The sequence below is a fragment of the Miniopterus schreibersii genome (genome assembly GCF_964146895.1).
Source record: "Miniopterus schreibersii genome assembly, chromosome: 21".
Lineage (NCBI taxonomy): Eukaryota > Metazoa > Chordata > Mammalia > Chiroptera > Miniopteridae > Miniopterus > Miniopterus schreibersii.
The window spans coordinates 12,569,781-12,586,255 of NC_138123.1; the positions used below are offsets into that span (position 1 = coordinate 12,569,781).

The 16,475-nt window shown below is 44.0% G+C and overlaps 1 protein-coding gene across 2 annotated transcripts; it reads left to right on the forward strand.

The window, feature by feature from the left end:
- The first annotated feature begins 102 nt into the window (after positions 1 to 102).
- Positions 103 to 11,248, forward strand: SPRTN (SprT-like N-terminal domain). Of its 2 annotated transcripts, XM_081124113.1 has the most exons (5): positions 103 to 706; positions 1,610 to 1,709; positions 4,999 to 5,127; positions 7,769 to 8,021; positions 9,008 to 11,248. In XM_081124113.1, the coding sequence occupies exons 1-5, from the start codon at positions 489 to 491 to the stop codon at positions 9,748 to 9,750; spliced, it is 1,443 nt and encodes a 480-aa protein (XP_080980239.1). In that variant the 5' UTR covers positions 103 to 488; the 3' UTR covers positions 9,751 to 11,248. The 2 variants fall into 2 exon arrangements, with proteins under 2 accessions (XP_080980239.1, XP_080980240.1); XM_081124114.1 differs by lacking the exon at positions 4,999 to 5,127.
- Positions 11,249 to 16,475: the final 5,227 nt, after the last annotated feature.

Below are 16,475 nucleotides of genomic sequence, written 5' to 3' on the forward strand. Positions count from 1 at the left end.
GGAGTCCGAGCATTAGCTATTGCGCCTGCGCGAGGGCCGGAATGCAGGCAGTGCGCCTGCGCAGGGACGCCAGCAGCCTAGAGCGCTTGCGCCGGAGGAGCTACTGCGGAAGTGAGTGGGGGGCGAGGCCCATCGAAATGTAGGTAGTGCGCACGCGCCTAACGTGACGTTATGTTTGAGGTTGTGGGTGTGTCGTGAAGGTGGGTAACAGCTTCCTGAAACCTTCCTCCGGCCCGAATTCCGGGGACCCAGGCTTGGAGCCCCCTAGGACCTGTCATGCTGAGTTCTTGTTCTTAAGCCTCAGAACTTGGCTTCGGTGTTTGGGGCAGGCTCGGGTCTCGTTCACGAGCCGGTTTGCCCTGAGCTCTCGCGAGAGCCACGGGCTGAGCCGAGAGCGGACCAACAGCCGGTATCTCCTCGGAGCCCCAGCCGGCCGCCGGAGCCTCCGTGCCGCGTAGTCGCGGTCGCGCCCGGGAGCGAGCCTGACGATGGACGAGGACCTGGTTTTGGCACTGCGGCTTCAGGAGGAGTGGAACTTGATCTCGGCGCGCGAACGGGCCCAGGAGCCCCTGTCACTGGTGGACGACTCCTGGGAGTTGGTGGATCCCACCCCGGATTTGCAGGCCCTGTTTGTGCAGTTCAACGACCGTTTCTTCTGGGGCCAGCTGGAGGCCGTGGAGGTGAAGTGGAGCAAGAGAATGACCCTGTGAGTCCCGCGCCCCCGGGGGGAGGCGGGCTGGCGGTTGTCCCTCTCCCCACCCCCGGCCGCGGCGCCCTCGGGGGCGGTTGAGGAGGGTCCGGCCTCGGCCGAGGCGGCGCCCCCGGCGTCCGTCCCCTTCCCCGCCCCGCCCCTTCCGCTCTGGCGCCTCCGGGAGCCGGGGGCCCGCCCCCTGCGGTTCGGCCCGTAACGGCCGCCCTGAGAGGGAAGGGTGCTTCTTGGAATCTCACCGCCCTTGAAAAGAAATGAACCCGTTTCCGATTTGTCCTCCGGTGGAGCCTTAGGGCCCAGGATGTGTGGCCCCCTTTCTTCTGTGCCGTTAGGACGCCGCCGCCTTAGTAGCGAGCTCGGCGTTGGGGGTGGGGGGGGGGGGGTTGGCCGTTGGCGGTCCCGTAGCTGTGGCCCCCAGGGGTCTCCAGAGACGCGCCTGAAAGGATCCCTGTCCTACACGCTAACTTTGAGAGATCCCGATAGGACGAATCCAGTCCTGAGCGTGAATGGAGTTATCAATGAGTTCAAGATGCGGTTGTTGAAGATACTGCCTAAACTAAGGCTGTTATAACTTTGGGGGGGGGGGGTGCAGATCAGGCTGTTAGCACCACAAAGGGATGGGTGGTAGCTTGTAGGGAGGGCGTGGGAGCAGCAGAGTAGGGTCACCTTTGAGCAGCTGCCGCCTGGCCAGGGGAAGGGCCGCCGCTGCTGTTCACACAGTTCCCTGCGGGGGTGGAATGCAAGGCTCGCGTCCACGGAGGGGTGGCTCCTTTCCAGAAGGCCGTGTGCCAGAGAGCTCTCCCGGTGTGCGCTGCCCAAGGACGTGTAAGGTGGTGGCTTTTCATGTTTCCCTTTTGTGTGTATTTGGTAAATAACCGTCTCCTGGTGGTTGTCTTTCAGGTGTGCTGGGATATGCACCTACGAAGGGAAGGGGGGAATGTGTTCCATCCGTCTCAGTGAACCCCTTTTAAAGTTGAGACCAAGAAAGGATCTTGTGGAGGTATTCTTTGCGTAAACCTGATTCTTAGCTCAGTAATTTAGAAAGTCTTATTGATTTAGACTGCTGTGAATTCACCTGCCAGTGTAAAATACAGAAATCCGTTTTCTCTCATTGCAAACTTTAATTGTGGGGTAAATAATAAAGATTACTTTATGTTTTTATAGGTATAGTATCTAACCTGATATTTATAACAGTAATTTACAGATTTCAGTGGGTGCTATCCTCATTTTTATAAATGAGGAAATTAAGGTTCAGAGAAGTTAAATAACTGGTTTAAGTTGCATATTTAGAAACAGAAAAATTTAGGATCCAGATCTTCCTATTGAGACACAAATTTTGATTTCTCTTCTGTTCAACTATCCATGGTGCTGCCCGCCCAAGGACATCTAGCTGAGCTGGCAGAACAAACCAGTGTGTGGGTACATTTCACGCCTAGAGGTGATGATCACTGCTGCTAGCAAAGTGGAACAGTAGGAACTCCTAGATTACCTTTGAGTCTAGTAAATGCCTGAAATTCCCCCAAGATGCACACAGGATGACTTGTCTTGCCCCAATTATATCACTTGAAATATAAGCACAAAAGAACATAGGGTGGTGGAGGTTGGATGGGAAGTATGTGAAAACATGCTTGGAAGTATGGCGTATGCTGTTTTTAAGGATAATAAATGGTAATGGGTTTCACAACAAAGAATGAAATTAACACTACTGAACTGTACATTTAAAAATAGATGGTAAATTTTATGTTACTGTTTTTTTACCACAATTTTTCAAAAAGTAAATAGATACTAAATGTAAAATGGTATAACAGAAATACTTGATTAATAAAAATAATAAAAGAATGAAGGAACAAAGGCCAAAGGAAGAGAAAGGTAGGTATAAACACAATATCGGTAATTAAATATAAATGGATTAAACACTCCAGTTAAAGACATGGAATGACATACTAGATTAAAAGAGACACACTTAAAGACTCATATGTTAGCCTTGGCCAGATAGGTCAGTTGATGAGAGCTTTTCTGGATACACGAAGGTTGTGTGTTTGATCCCACGGTCATGGCACATAGAAGAATGAACCAATGAATGCACAAATAAGTGGAACAACAAATTCATGTTTCTTTCTCTCCCTTCCTCTCTAAAATCAATAAAAGTTAAAATTTAAAAAAGACATATGTTAAATGTAAAAGGATAAAAATAGTATATCATCCAAGCACTTAATAACAGAAAGCTATTGTGCCTATATTAGTATCATACTAAAGATTTAAAGGAAAGTTTTATTTGGGAAAAAGGGGGACATTTTATAATAATAAAGTAAAAAATACCCTAACAACCCTAAAAAATAACGGCCCTAAAAGCAATAATATAGCTTTAAACTACATGAAGCATAAATTAGCTGAATCACAAAGAAATAATCATCTCTTGGTAACTCAATAAGCAGAAAAAAAATAGTAAACATAAAACAAAAACTTGAACATGATTAACCAATTCAGTCTTACGAGGAGCCCTAATTGGAACAGTAGTTGCTTGTTGAATATGTACTGCATTAATTAAATGAACACATGAAAAAAAAATTTAAGGTAATGGGTGAGAAGAGAATGGAAAATGTGTGGTCATGTTATCGAGCGTTTGCTGTTGGAGGAAAGTTACAATATTAAATCAGGGGCAAGAAGGAGAAAGGATCAGTGGGACTGAACAAAAGTGAGGCCATTAAATTTATGGCATATTTAGGACCAGAAATAGTTGCTTTGGCTAGATAGAGCAGTGGTGGGAAATAGAGATGTTTTGGGATTATGTTGTGTAGAGCTTTGAATCTGACAAAAATGTGGAAAATGGTAGATATGTTTAATTCTTCTATTTTTCTGTTCAGCATAATTTTATAAGACTAAAATTCATTAATGCCAGCCTAGTTCTTCTAATGGAAATTCTTTTTTAAAAAATTGTGAAGGATTATGAAAAAGGTATATTTTTGAAGACCTTTATTATTTTCATGTTAAAAAATGTAATCATAATTTTTAGAACAAGTTATGAAACAGCAACATTAAATGCTTTGGTTACCTTTGCACCTTAATGTCTCTATCCTTGGTGTCGAATGCAGTAGGTTTTATTTGCTTGTTTTAAAAAATGTTACATTAAAACAATATTTCTCCAAATCATTTCATAGAGATCTTTTTCATTTTTTTTTATGGCTGCGTAGAATTCCATTATGTGGATGTGGCATAGTTTATTCTACCAGGCTCTTATTTCCAGTCTTTTGCCATTGTAAACAATGAAAATACCTTGGGCATATGACTTTTCATATCGTCTGGGTATTGCTAGATAGAAGGATAAATGCACTTGTAATTTTGTTAAATGTTCAGATTCTCCATAGAGGTTGTACTGTTTTGCACTCCTACTAGTGATATGTGGAAATGTTTATTTTCCTTAGCTTTACTGATGTCAAACTTTATTAATTTTTATTTTATTTTATTATTTTAAGTAACTCTACTTATCAAGAGTTTTACTATCTTAATAAGAAGTGGCGTACTGCTGTAGTATTAATTTGCATGTTTTTATAAGTGAAGTTGAATGTTTTTTCATGTGTATGGGTTATTTATATGTCTTTTTCTGTGACCTGTCTGTAACCTTGGCCCACTTTAAAATTGGGTTGTTGGTCATTTTCTTGTTGACTTTAGGAGCTCTTTATATTTTAGGAATTAATAGCCTATGAGATGAGTCACACATATATTTTTGAGTTTGTTCACTTAACTTATGGTGTGTTTTTTTCTCCATACAGAATTTTAAAATTTTTATGTCGTGAATTCATTGATCTTTTCTTCTGGATTTTGATTCATAGATAAAAAGACTTTCCTGGAACAGGGAGTTCCTAACGTGGGATCTATAGCACTTCAGACATTCTGTGTACCGTTTTGTGCACATGTGCTTGTAGGTTTTCTAGAAATATGTATCATGACTTTTATCAGCATCTGAAAGGAGCCTGTGAGCCAAAGAAGGTTAAGACCCCAGGTAGAGTAAGAAAATGCATTTTTGCCCAGCCGGCATGGCTCAGTGGTTCAGTGTCGCTCTGTGAACCAGGAGGTCACGGTTCAGTTCCCGGTCAAGGCACATGCCCAGGTTTCCGGCTCCATCCCCAGCAGGGGGTGTGCAGGAGGCAGCCGATCAATGACTCGATCCTTCATCATTGATGTTTCTCTCTCTCCCTTTCCCTTCCTCTCTCTGAAATCAATTTAAGAAAAAGAAAATGCATTTTTATTTCAAAAGTACCATAAATTAATTTGATTGTTTTCTGTTTCAGACCCTCTTGCATGAAATGATACACGCCTATTTATTTGTCACTAATAATGATAAAGACCGGGAAGGGCATGGTCCCGAGTTTTGTAAGCATATGCATCGCATCAATCAGCTGACTGGAGCCAACATAACGGTATATGAAGCCACATATTTGTGATCTTCAGTAGTTAATTCATTCAGTAATTCCTGGGATTTAGTTAAAAACAGAGAACTGGGTAGAAACAAATACTATCTTGGAAGATTCTGCCCAGCAAGAGAGAGGCCAAGAGAAGCTGATGGCAGCAGAGCCGGCCGTGTGGGAGGCCTCTGACCACACCTAAGGCAGCATTCCATGCATAGTTTTATCAGGCTTGCAGTCCCTCTGGGCTGTCACAGTTGTCTCCTACCTTCCTTCCTTCCTTGTAGCCGCCGCCTCCAGCCCACCCTGTATTCTGCTGCCATTCCAGTCCCTAGAAATCGTCTGCAATTCCTGTTTCGACATAATATTGTGGGAGGTGGCAGAGCCTAGAGTCCAAAAAGCATGAGGATCAGACTGCTTGGGTTCAGATGCTGGTTATAAACTGTGGGGCCTACTTTACACCTCAGTTTACTCACATGTAAAATGGGGATGAGATCAATACCCGTTACTGGATCCTTCCCAAGATTAGAGGAGAAAGTACATGCAGAGCATTTTAGCACAGTCTGAGCGCTAAGTAAATATTAGTTGTTTTATTGTCATCATTCATTTTATCAAATAACCTCTCTGTTCCTTTTTCCTTCCCTCCCACAGCTCCCCTGCTTAGGGCTTGTGTTTCTAACTGAACTCTTCACCTCTGTGCCTTTCCTCAAAACCTCCCTAACGTGCCATTTCTGTCTTCTGTCAGCATGCTCTTCCTCTTCCCACTGGGCTGTGACTTCTCTGTCCTTTGACTCTTGGCAGATACTGAACCTACAGAATTTTACTCTGCTGTCCCCTCTGAACACAGGCGGCCTGCTCCCCTTCCTCCACCTCTGTATGTGACATTTAAGGCAGCCAGTGCCCCTTCAAGGGCTTAACAGACATTGAGCTGAGGTGAAGCAGATAGAACATTCTGACATAGATTGAATTCTGTGGTATTTGGGGTATTTCCTTCCTTTAACAGGCAACAGAGGCCAGTGTGGTGGGGAATGGGCAGTGCTCACCGACGATGTATTTCTTCCTAGCTGTCAGTGTTGGCTTTCTAGAGTGGATAGTTACTTCAACATCAAGAAAGTAAGAAAGTGGCTTGCATTACAAAGCAATCACGTAAAATCCAGATTAGCGAAAGCATTGTGGGATTGCCAGTATAAAAGGCGTCTAGTTGCTTCATTAGAATTTGCACTTGAAGCCAAGTCCTGGTATACTATTGCTCAGCAGGAAGAGGAGAGTCTTTTATCTTGGATGCCTGTGTGTTTCATGTAGGAGAGGTTTGATCGAGTGGACACTGCTGCTTTTTCAGGTTACATCCTGTTATAACAAACTCCACAGGGCATCCAGTTTCACACTGTGGAACAATTTTGTTTTAGCGACTACATTGTTAAAAAGTCATATCCCCAGGCTGTGGGAGTTATAGGAGTTGGAAGCAAAAGAGATCCAATTCCCAGATTTTTTGGCCATTGAATTAGTAAGCAGAGTTCTCAACGTGAGGGAAGGCAGAGTCTTAACATACCTCTGCCCCCAAACCTTTGTTCTCCAGTTTCTTCTGCACCTAATATGTGCATTGTTTGCATGCTTGCCAAGTAGTAGAATTTTTTTTGCTTATAATGGAGAGTGGGTATAAAACTGTTTATCTGTAGAGTTATAGAAGGCTTAGCAGTCTTTCCCACAAAGCAAATTTATTAAAAAGTTAAATGTCTTTGGTAAAAAAAAACCCACAAAACACCTCATAGACAGACGTTCCTTATCTTATACAAAGAGTAATGTTCACTGAGAAGACAGAAGAGGGACTCATGGTCATTTAGGAGAATCAGTTTTTAAGTCGTGCCCTGCCATCCTCATTGCCACCAAGGAGGGCTAACCTTCCTTCCAGTCAAAACTCTTATCTGTCTTTTGTGTAGGTTCTAAATAGATTTCATCTAGGGAGTGAAACAAAATGATTCCATTTAAGGAGTGAAAAGCACATTTACAGAGAACTTGACACATTGAATGAAGCTCTGCAGTCAGCAAATACTGAGCGCCCTCACTGTGTCAAGCTTATATTAGCTACTAGGGATACAAAGATGAAAACATTCAAATTCTGGAGAATGTTTCACTTGTTAACATAAAATGATACCCCATAGGCTCATCACAAAGACCTGAGCAAAGAGCTGTGCGGATGCGGAGAGCGGGCTTTAGCAGGGGCTGCATCGGGCAAGATGCTTTTAGGGTGCAGCGTGGAAGGAAACACTCCTTCAGAACCCTTTGCTGTTAATACTTGTAGGGGAAAGTTTCAATAAAGCAGTGGGAACAGTTCTTACGGCATTACATAAAATCTTTATCCTATTTTTTGATCATTTTAAACCTGTAGCATGTATAGAGGCTTTGTGGTTTTCTACAAGGTTTTTTGTCTTCTACTCCACATTTTCTATCTTTACAGAGTTTATGAAGTATTGAATTAACTGCTGCTCTTTCCCATTAAAATGAACTTTTGAACAGAGCTAAATATAGTTGCTGTCTTTCCCAAAATAAAACTTGAGAAAGCTCTGGGAAACTGGAAAGCTTTAAAAAAAAGCTCCTTCTATATTCTCTTAAAATTGTTAACTTGCCTACTCAATGCTAAAACCTTTCTTTCAACCAGATATACCATACCTTCCACGATGAGGTGGATGAGTACCGGCGACATTGGTGGCGCTGCAATGGGCCCTGTCAGTTCAGAAAACCCTTTTACGGCTACGTTAAGCGTGCAACCAACAGGGCCCCCTCTGCTAATGACTATTGGTGGGCTGAGCACCAGAACACCTGTGGAGGAACGTACATAAAGATCAAGGAACCAGAGAACTACTCAAAAAAAGGCAAAGGGAAGACTAAAGTAGCCGCAGCAGAGAATAAAGGTAACTTGATGTATCTCTTCCAGCTTTTCCACAACCTAGCTACAGTGGAAAGGCAGTCCTGTCCTTTAGAGAGCTGGTATTAAGAGAAGCTTAAGGGTTGTTTCTAGAAGTTTTCAAGTGTGGACTGAAAAAAATCCTATAGTCCATGAAATGATGGTAGAAAAATATACTTTGCTCTATGTAGATGGAAGTAAAAATGGTTTCCAGTGCTAACGTTTGAGGGTAAAGTCCCTTCCCCTATCTCCACTCAGTGAGTCATTAGGAAACAGAAGGTAAAAAGATTGTCAAAACAAAAACAGTAATTCAAATAACAATGCCCGGAATGTAAGTGGTCACTACACCCCTTCCTATCAGCTGGGTTCCATCCAGGTGACTTCTGTGGATGTCTGTCCTTCTGTTGGGGGACCGGGGAAAGCATGTGCCATGTATGCAAGTACTTCTCCTCAGGATGTGTGCCCTTCCTATGAAGTTCAGAGTCTCTGCCTTTCGAAGAGGTAACCAGGTCACTAAAGTTAATGCTTCCTCCCTTGGGAAGTTGTTGATTTGATGTGATAGGACCCAGGAACATGAGCTGAATTTCCCCAAGTCTGAAATGTTAAGTTGGGAAGCTACAGAAGAATTCGTGTGGAGAGGTGATGTCCTCATTGTCGTGAGGAGACTGCTATGCCAGAGTTCTCCCTTCTGGAACTGAACTTAAAGGGCTCTAAGCAGCTTCCAAGGTGAGGTCATGGCGCTGTAGGTCTGTGCGGTGCTGTAGGTCTGTGCGTGATAAAAGCCGCGTCTCAGTAGGAGAGCAGGCTTTTTGTGCTTTAGGTTCTCGAAGTGCGAGCTGACTGCTAGATTATCTCTCTCTTATTAATAGGTAATTATGTGGATAAGTTAGAAGGAAATAATATTTCTTCATTTTGAAAAACTATCCTTTGGCCTAATATATGTTACTATATTAATTTTGAGTCAAGGAAAAATCTTATTTGCCTCTTTTGCAGATAAACTTAACCGAGTTGTCCCATTTAGTGGGAAAGGACATGTTCTAGGGGAAAAAAACAGTTCGCCTTCACCTGGGAACTTTACCACTTCACGTGCTGTTAGTAAAACCCAAGATCTTTTAAGTCAAGACCATTCAACAAATGCTGGAAGAGCAAATTCTAAAACTGAGGTGAAACGTGAACAGAACGGTTCGAGGAAAAAACCTCTAGTTTCCCCAGCTCTGAACACTAGTCACCAAAATGTTTTAAGCAACTACTTTCCTAGAGCATCAGCTGCCAGTCAGAAGGCTTTCAGAAGTGTGAGTGGATCTCCGACAAAAAGCACGGCTGGTGGTGACGCCGGCAAGAGCTCCGCCTCTGCTGGCTCCCAGAGAAGGACTTCGTCCTCTAAGAGCGCCCTGAGAAACTCTTTAAAGGCAGCCGACCCGGCATCCGCCCCTGCCGCCGCGCTCGCGAGTGGGCCTGAGCACGAACTCCCAAGTAAACGCCATAGGCAGGAAGACAAGGCTGTTTTTGACAATTTCTTCCTCAAGAAAGAGAAAATGCAAGGTGGCGGCGGTGATCCAAAGTGCAGTTCATGTCCTGCGGCTGCGATGCCGAGCTCCGGCAGTTCAGCCAGCCAGAGCAAATTGGTCAGTTGTCCTGTTTGCCAGAAGGGGGTTTTGGAGTCTCAGATTAACGAGCACTTAGATTTGTGCCTTGAAGGTGACAGCCTCAAAGTCAAAAGAAGAAAAAATCTTTGAAAAAAAAAAGTCTCACATACCACCAGTGTTACCTCACCAGCAGAGGAACAGTCACTCAGGAAGTTCTAGTTAATACTAAGACTTGTAGGTTATAGTCTAGTCCATGCAGCCAGTACAGATGTTCTATTTTCTATATGCATATGACACTGGAATTTAAAGTATTTGCTATACTTTAAAGGTGCTATATTTCTATTCACTCTTGCCTTATGTATACTGTAGCCCAGTTTGTTTTGCATGTTTTCATGCATAATTTTCAGGTACTGTTCTTTCTTGCTCTTAATCTGTTCATCTTTTTAGTTGCATACTTTCAGAATACTTAGTGAGTTCAATATTTGGTTAAATTGAGTATTTATTAATATTTAAACTCATCCCCAGTACTATTAATAGTTATAGTGTCAGTCATAGTGACCAAAAACAACCTGGAGTACGAAGTATGTTTGTTGTGTTACGGTACTCAAGGTATTTAAAAATTTTTTTAAATCTTCTAAATCTTAACAGAAAATGCATTTTATATATTTTAAAGGATTTTACTTGACTTTGGTGGCAGCAGATTTTAGGTTAAAGTAGATGCAGTAAAACATTTCTTTTGGAGTATTACTGGTAACAAATAGCCACTATAATTTTGTATGCCAGAGTTTAGTTTCCTCAAAATTTAGCAAAATGAGTGGCTAAAACTTGGTGCTAAGTAACTAATACATATAACATAGCAGAGTTGCCTAGTTTATGTAACAGTGGAACATTATCTAAAAATGGTATTATGACCCTTTGAGCCAAAGTTGAAACCATTATAATAAAGGGAATACCGTTTGTTCACCGAAAACTTATTAAAAATCCTTTTTCATGTTATAGCGAAGGGACACACTTTATCAGTTTACTTTTGTTTCGTGGCTGTGCCTCCAGCATGCTAGCATATTCCCAAGACTGCACTTCACAATTTTCCTGTCTTTGTTGCGGCGTGGCTGGTACGCACAGCAGGTGCAGAAATCTTGGTGCGAAGCTGGGCGGACGTGTCAGTCACCACAGGTGTCCTCCCGGGCGCCTCTGCCCAGCTAATACCCGCAACCCAGAGGTGGTCGCCGCAGGTTAGCTTGTTTTTGAACTTCATAAGATAGTACTTGTTGCCATGCGTAGTGTAAATTCATTCTTTTTCTTTCATTGCTCTGTAGTGTGTGTGAATGTCAGTTTATACATCCCCCTTTAATGGACATTGAATCATTTCCAGTCGGAGCTGGCCATTGTAAATAGTGCTGCCGAGAACATCCTCGCCATTTTCCTTGGGCATGTGCCCAGGATTGGATGCCAGCACGGTGTATTTCTGGTTGGCCTTAGTCAATATTGCCCGCTTCTGCTCCTACCAGCAGTGTGAGTTTCAATTGTCCAGCTGTTAACACTATTATCAGTCCTCGTCATTTTAGCCCATCTGGTTGAGAGTTCACAAGTTTTGATATTTAAGTGTGAAGTTGAAAAATAGTATTTAATAAATATAGATGACTTAAAATGTGTGTATTATGTTGAATATATGCAGTTACACTTTGATAAAGGATCATTTTCTCTAATTCAGTGTAACAAATTATGTAGTTACACATTTTTGAGCCAAAATTGACAAGGTTCTGGGGCTACGAAGTAAATACGACAGTCCATGTCCTCAAGTAGCTTTGCAGTCTATGTGGGGAGGGAGACAAAAGCAGATTAATTTCAGTATAAAATGCCATCACAGGTTTCTGCTAGGTGCTGTGGCAACTTAAGGATGCCAGGACGGCATAAGGCTTCAGGGGATGTTCCTTGGAGAAGGTGACATCCGAGCTGCTCCAGGGCGAGTCACGTTGGCCTGGTAAGAAAGAAAGGGCCTTGCAAAGAGAAGGAACACAGAACATGCAAGGAGATAGGCCCGCCCACTCTGTTCCAGCTGAGCTGTTCCAGAGGAACAGGATAAATTGTGAGGGGTCAAGTGGCAGACAGGACAGATCTACCTGGCTGAGTAGAATTTTGAGGGCACAGACCCTATCTTATGTCCAGTTTGTGGCCCCTGGTAACACACCTGTTGGTTCAGGTGGGGGTGGCCCACTGGGGATGGGACAGGTGTGTAAACCAGTCGTCTGAGGAGCTGGCTGGATTCTCGGGGGCAACACAGACAGGAAGAAAGGCAGTGGCAGGGCTGGGGAGAGGGTGGGCTGGAGAAATACTTAGGTGGGAAATGAAGTTGGTCAGCTTTAAGGGATAGTGGAAACGTGAGCTGAAGGGAAAATTGAAGTTAAAATTATAATTAAGCCTTCACTTTAATCTGCTAAAATCTGTTGAGAAAACTTGCTCACTAAGGATTCCCTTACTCAAATCTGAGTTGGTTATTATGTCAACAAAATATTTTATTCTGTTGACTTAGGTTCTTCCATTTTAAAGCAGACTTCCTACCCTTTAACAGCTGGTGATTCTGGGTCCACCTTCAAATGCTGTCGCCTGTCATTTGGGGTAGATAGGGAAGTAGACTTTATTTCGAACTTTTAAAGTCAAGGTTATATGTTATCTAGCAAAACTAACACTAAATTTAGTGTTTTGTCTTGATGACAAAAAACTTCTTACTGTTCCACTGTTCCAAACTCTGAGACTGTATTTTTTCGCAAAGCAAGACAGGATTTTTAAGAAAATTAGAATGTCAAAGTGAAACAGCTGCTGTATGCTGGCAAACCCGGTGCCAGCTGTGACCCTGACGCACACTCGGTATCTCATCGGGCCGCTGGCAGAACAGCTAAACTCGTCGCTGGTTCATCTTTCGTGAGAGGCAGTGGTTTGCTGTTCTGTGCCTCCATTGTTCCCTGTGAGGCTGTCGCTGTGCTTGCGGACTAGAAATGAAGCCAGGTGTCCGGTTATTCCAGATGAAGTTGCCTAGGGAGCTGAGGTTCACAGAGGGATCGACGTGGCGGTCGGCTCTGGCTGGCTTTTATTTTTCCTTGCATTCCGCTAGAATATTAGAAGTTATAGGATGACATACTTCATCATCACAGGAAATAAAAAGTAAAGCGCTTTCTTAAGGGGCCCTGGAACCATGTCATTACTAAAGTTTACGACGACATATGTTGTGACACCGGAACCTGCCACCGTTTGCATTGCTCAGCGCTGGTGGTAAACCCAGCACAGGACCTACCCTCCCGTTTGCTGAACACCAGGGGGCGCTCTTGGTAAGTTAAATTTCTCTGATACACCCCAGGGCAAAGCAAATCCAAAGGACCAGAGAGGAACGTGCCAGCAACTGCGACAGTAATTGCCAGTTCCGATTCATAGAGAGGACAGCCCATGACCTCAGGTCCTGTGAGAGGGACACAGCACGCCAGGAGTGTGCTTGTTCAAACACGGGCTCGTCCACAGGGCACCGTCTCCCTAAACTTGTTTGCATTTCACCTTTCCCTCTGAACACAACCTAAGAGTCTTATGCAAGAAAGAAACCAGTACCCACATTAGCAAAACTTCCCACCCCGGCCGGTGTGGCTCAGCCGGTTAGAGCATCATCCAGTACACCGCAGGGCTGCTGGTTCAATTCCCGGGCAGGGCAAATGACCAGGACCCCCAGGAGGGGGCATGCAGGAGGCAGCGGACGGGTGTTTCTCTCTCTCCCCCTTCATCTTTCTCTCAAAGTCGATTTTAAATCTCTTAAGAAACAAACGAAAAAACCACATGGTAATGCCCAACAGGAAGTCTTCCAGACGAGGCAAGACATGCGCTTCCAGTTCCTGACATGACACTTCTCTTCCTTGCAGTATGTGGCACTGCTCTGCATCGTCTAGTAAGTTAGTCTGAAAGTGTCCCAGGACAGACAGAATGTCCTTTGCCCCGACAGTCGAGGTCTACCAGAACCAAGGGGAGCCGCTTAGATTCTTGGTGTTGAGCAAATGAAACGGCCGGGCATTTCTTAGATCCACTGTCACCTGCTTTTGCAAAAACACCTTAAGGAACACACCCCTCTCCACAGTTCTCTGAAGAATCCGAGTTTGTGTATTTCCAAGCTGTGACCCTCGGGACACAAACCATCCCACATTATAAGCATTCCTCACAAACCGCGTACCGTTGACCCTTGAACACGGGTTTGAACACCGCAGGCCCACTTATATGTGGGTTTCTTTTTTCATTAAGTACTGTATCGTCCTCATGATTTTCTTGATTTTTTTCCTCTAGCTTACTTCATTTAAAATAATTCAATAGATAAATATGTGTATACACATGTATGTAAATAGTTTTCAGTAACTCATAAAAGACACACCCACAGTACTTGTTCAGCTACAATCTTTTTAAAAAATGTTTTTATTGATTTCAGAGAAGAAGGGAGATGGATAGAGAGAGAAACATCACCACCTGGCTGCCTCCTGCGCGCCCCCTGCTGGGGATGGAGCCCGCAGCTCGGGCCTGTGCCCTGACGGGAATGGAACCGCGATCTCCTGGATCCCAGGTGGGTGCTGAACCCTGAGCCGCCGGCAGGGGCAGCTGCATTAACACCGGGAATCCCAGCAGCCACCTCTCTGGGGCCCGCAAGGCGAAGTCCAGTTGCCGCCACGCTGTGAACCGCCCCCGTTGTGTATTTTTGGGCTGCTCCTCAGTGCTGTAGTGTTTCACCGTGAGCGTCCCGCCGCGCGTGTCCACTCTGTTTTCAACTCTTGGCTGCTTTCCTACTTTTTATTATAGTTCATTATATTTTCAGTTGGATCTGTTCTATTTTGGGTACCTTATAATGTTAATTTGAGATAATTTTGTCTTTTTCCATTTCTTTGCTGAGTTATATCAATCAACTCTTGTTTCAAAGCTTCCTGAGGTTCCTTTTGGTCCATTTTTTGTTGAGATTTTTAATTTCTAATTTCAGGGTTAGTTTTGATCTCTGCAGTGCTGTGTGAGGCATTTAATTCAGACCAGGTCTCGTTCTGGCTCTCTTCTGCCCATGGTTGGCGAGAGTTTTCCTGAGTGTAATGGACCCTCACTGCTTTCTTACAGTCTTTATATGTTGTTTTCTTTTTCCTGCACATTTGAAAAGCATCATTTTCTTTGACTTGCAAATGCAGCTGGTTCTCTGTGGGCAGGGACAGGTGTGTGGCTTCTGAATTGAGTGCTCTCTTCTGTCGGAACAGTGAAGTGCAGCATTTTTTTGAGGGGTGAGGGGTTTGGAGTCTCTCCTGAGTCTGTAATTTCTCTTTCACTTTACTATCAGGCCGCCAGGAGACACCTTCCCCTCCCCCAGAAATGGTCCGTTCCCTGACAGGCTACCTACAACCTCACAAACTTTCAAACTTCCTCTTCTTGATGCATTGTCGTCAGATTTACCAGAGCTCCCTTCACTCATGGTGGGGTCCCTGTCTCCCCCCCATGTACTGCCACCACTGGCCCCCATGGCCCTCATCCCTCCACCATAGTTTCCACCTGACTCTACCTTCACGTGCGTCCTGATGCTGGCTCTAGTTTCAGATGCATGTTTCTCTGCTTTCATACAAGAACTTTTTCTGTGTCTCAGCTGTGCTGTAGATACAGGTGAAAGGTGACTGTTCCCTTTTCTGTACAGTGTTGGGAAGATTATGAAAGAGATTCAGATTTAGGCAGCTGCCAATATTTATTGAAAAACCAGAAGCCCAAGTACCTCCCCTTAACACACAGCAAGAATTAGCGGACATGTTAGGAAAACTAACAGGAAAGACAAAAATGAAAACAGAAAGGTTAAATACTGTATCCATTAAATGGACCAGGTTATGTATTTTTTTTTAATGTTTTTATTGATTTCGGAGAGAGGAAAGGAGAGGGAGAGAGAGAGATAACAGCAATAAGGAGAATCACTTATTGGCTACCTCCTGCACACCCATCACTGGGGATCAAGCCCCAAACCTGAGCATGCGCTCCGACTGGGAATCGAACTGTGACCTCCTGTTCCATAGGTCAACACTCAACCACTGAGCCACACCATCTGGGCTATTTTATTTTTTTAAATTTAGAGAACAAAAAAGAGCTCTTGATTAAAACCTAACAGCAGACATGAAACCCCTGCTGGGAGAGCTGGGAAATAGATGTCTCCAAAATAAAGGGCAGACAGTGACTAAGAGAAGCAGCAGGCTCCAGTCAGCAGGTATTCCACAAACAGCAGAGAATAAAGGAGAGAAATAATGTAATTTTAAAAAATGTCCCCTGATGTAGGGCACGAACTCACAGTTTAGCATACTAGCTGTGAGCACTCTGTAAGACTACAGAGCCCTGGGGGCAAAGGATAATCCCAGGGAAAAGGCAGGGTACAGAGACAGAATCAGCAGCAGCAAAGGCTTCAGACTGCTCAGCATCCACACTGGAGCCTAGAAGCAGTGCGGCAATGCCTTCAGATTTCTGCAGAACCATTTCCAAATTAGAATTGGAAACTCAGACAAATGACCAATTAAAACAAAGACATTGGTCTCAGAAAATTTACCTTCCACACACACTCATAGAAGTACTGAAGGACACACACCAAAGGACTTGCTTCAGCAGACAGAGGCGGTAAACCAAGAAAGGAAGCATGGGATCCAGGAAACACAAGATCCAGCGGAGTGGTGAAGGGATCCCCAGAACAATGGTGAGAGGGGATCTAAGGAATTCCTGACGGCTGTGCAGCCGGCGCAGAGGGCAAGCACTCCGTAAAGCTGCAGGTTAGAGGCCATGAGGAAAATAATAAAGAATCAAGATACGAGGGAAAAGTACATTGTGGAAGAAAAGTCATCCTCGTCTACCCTCGT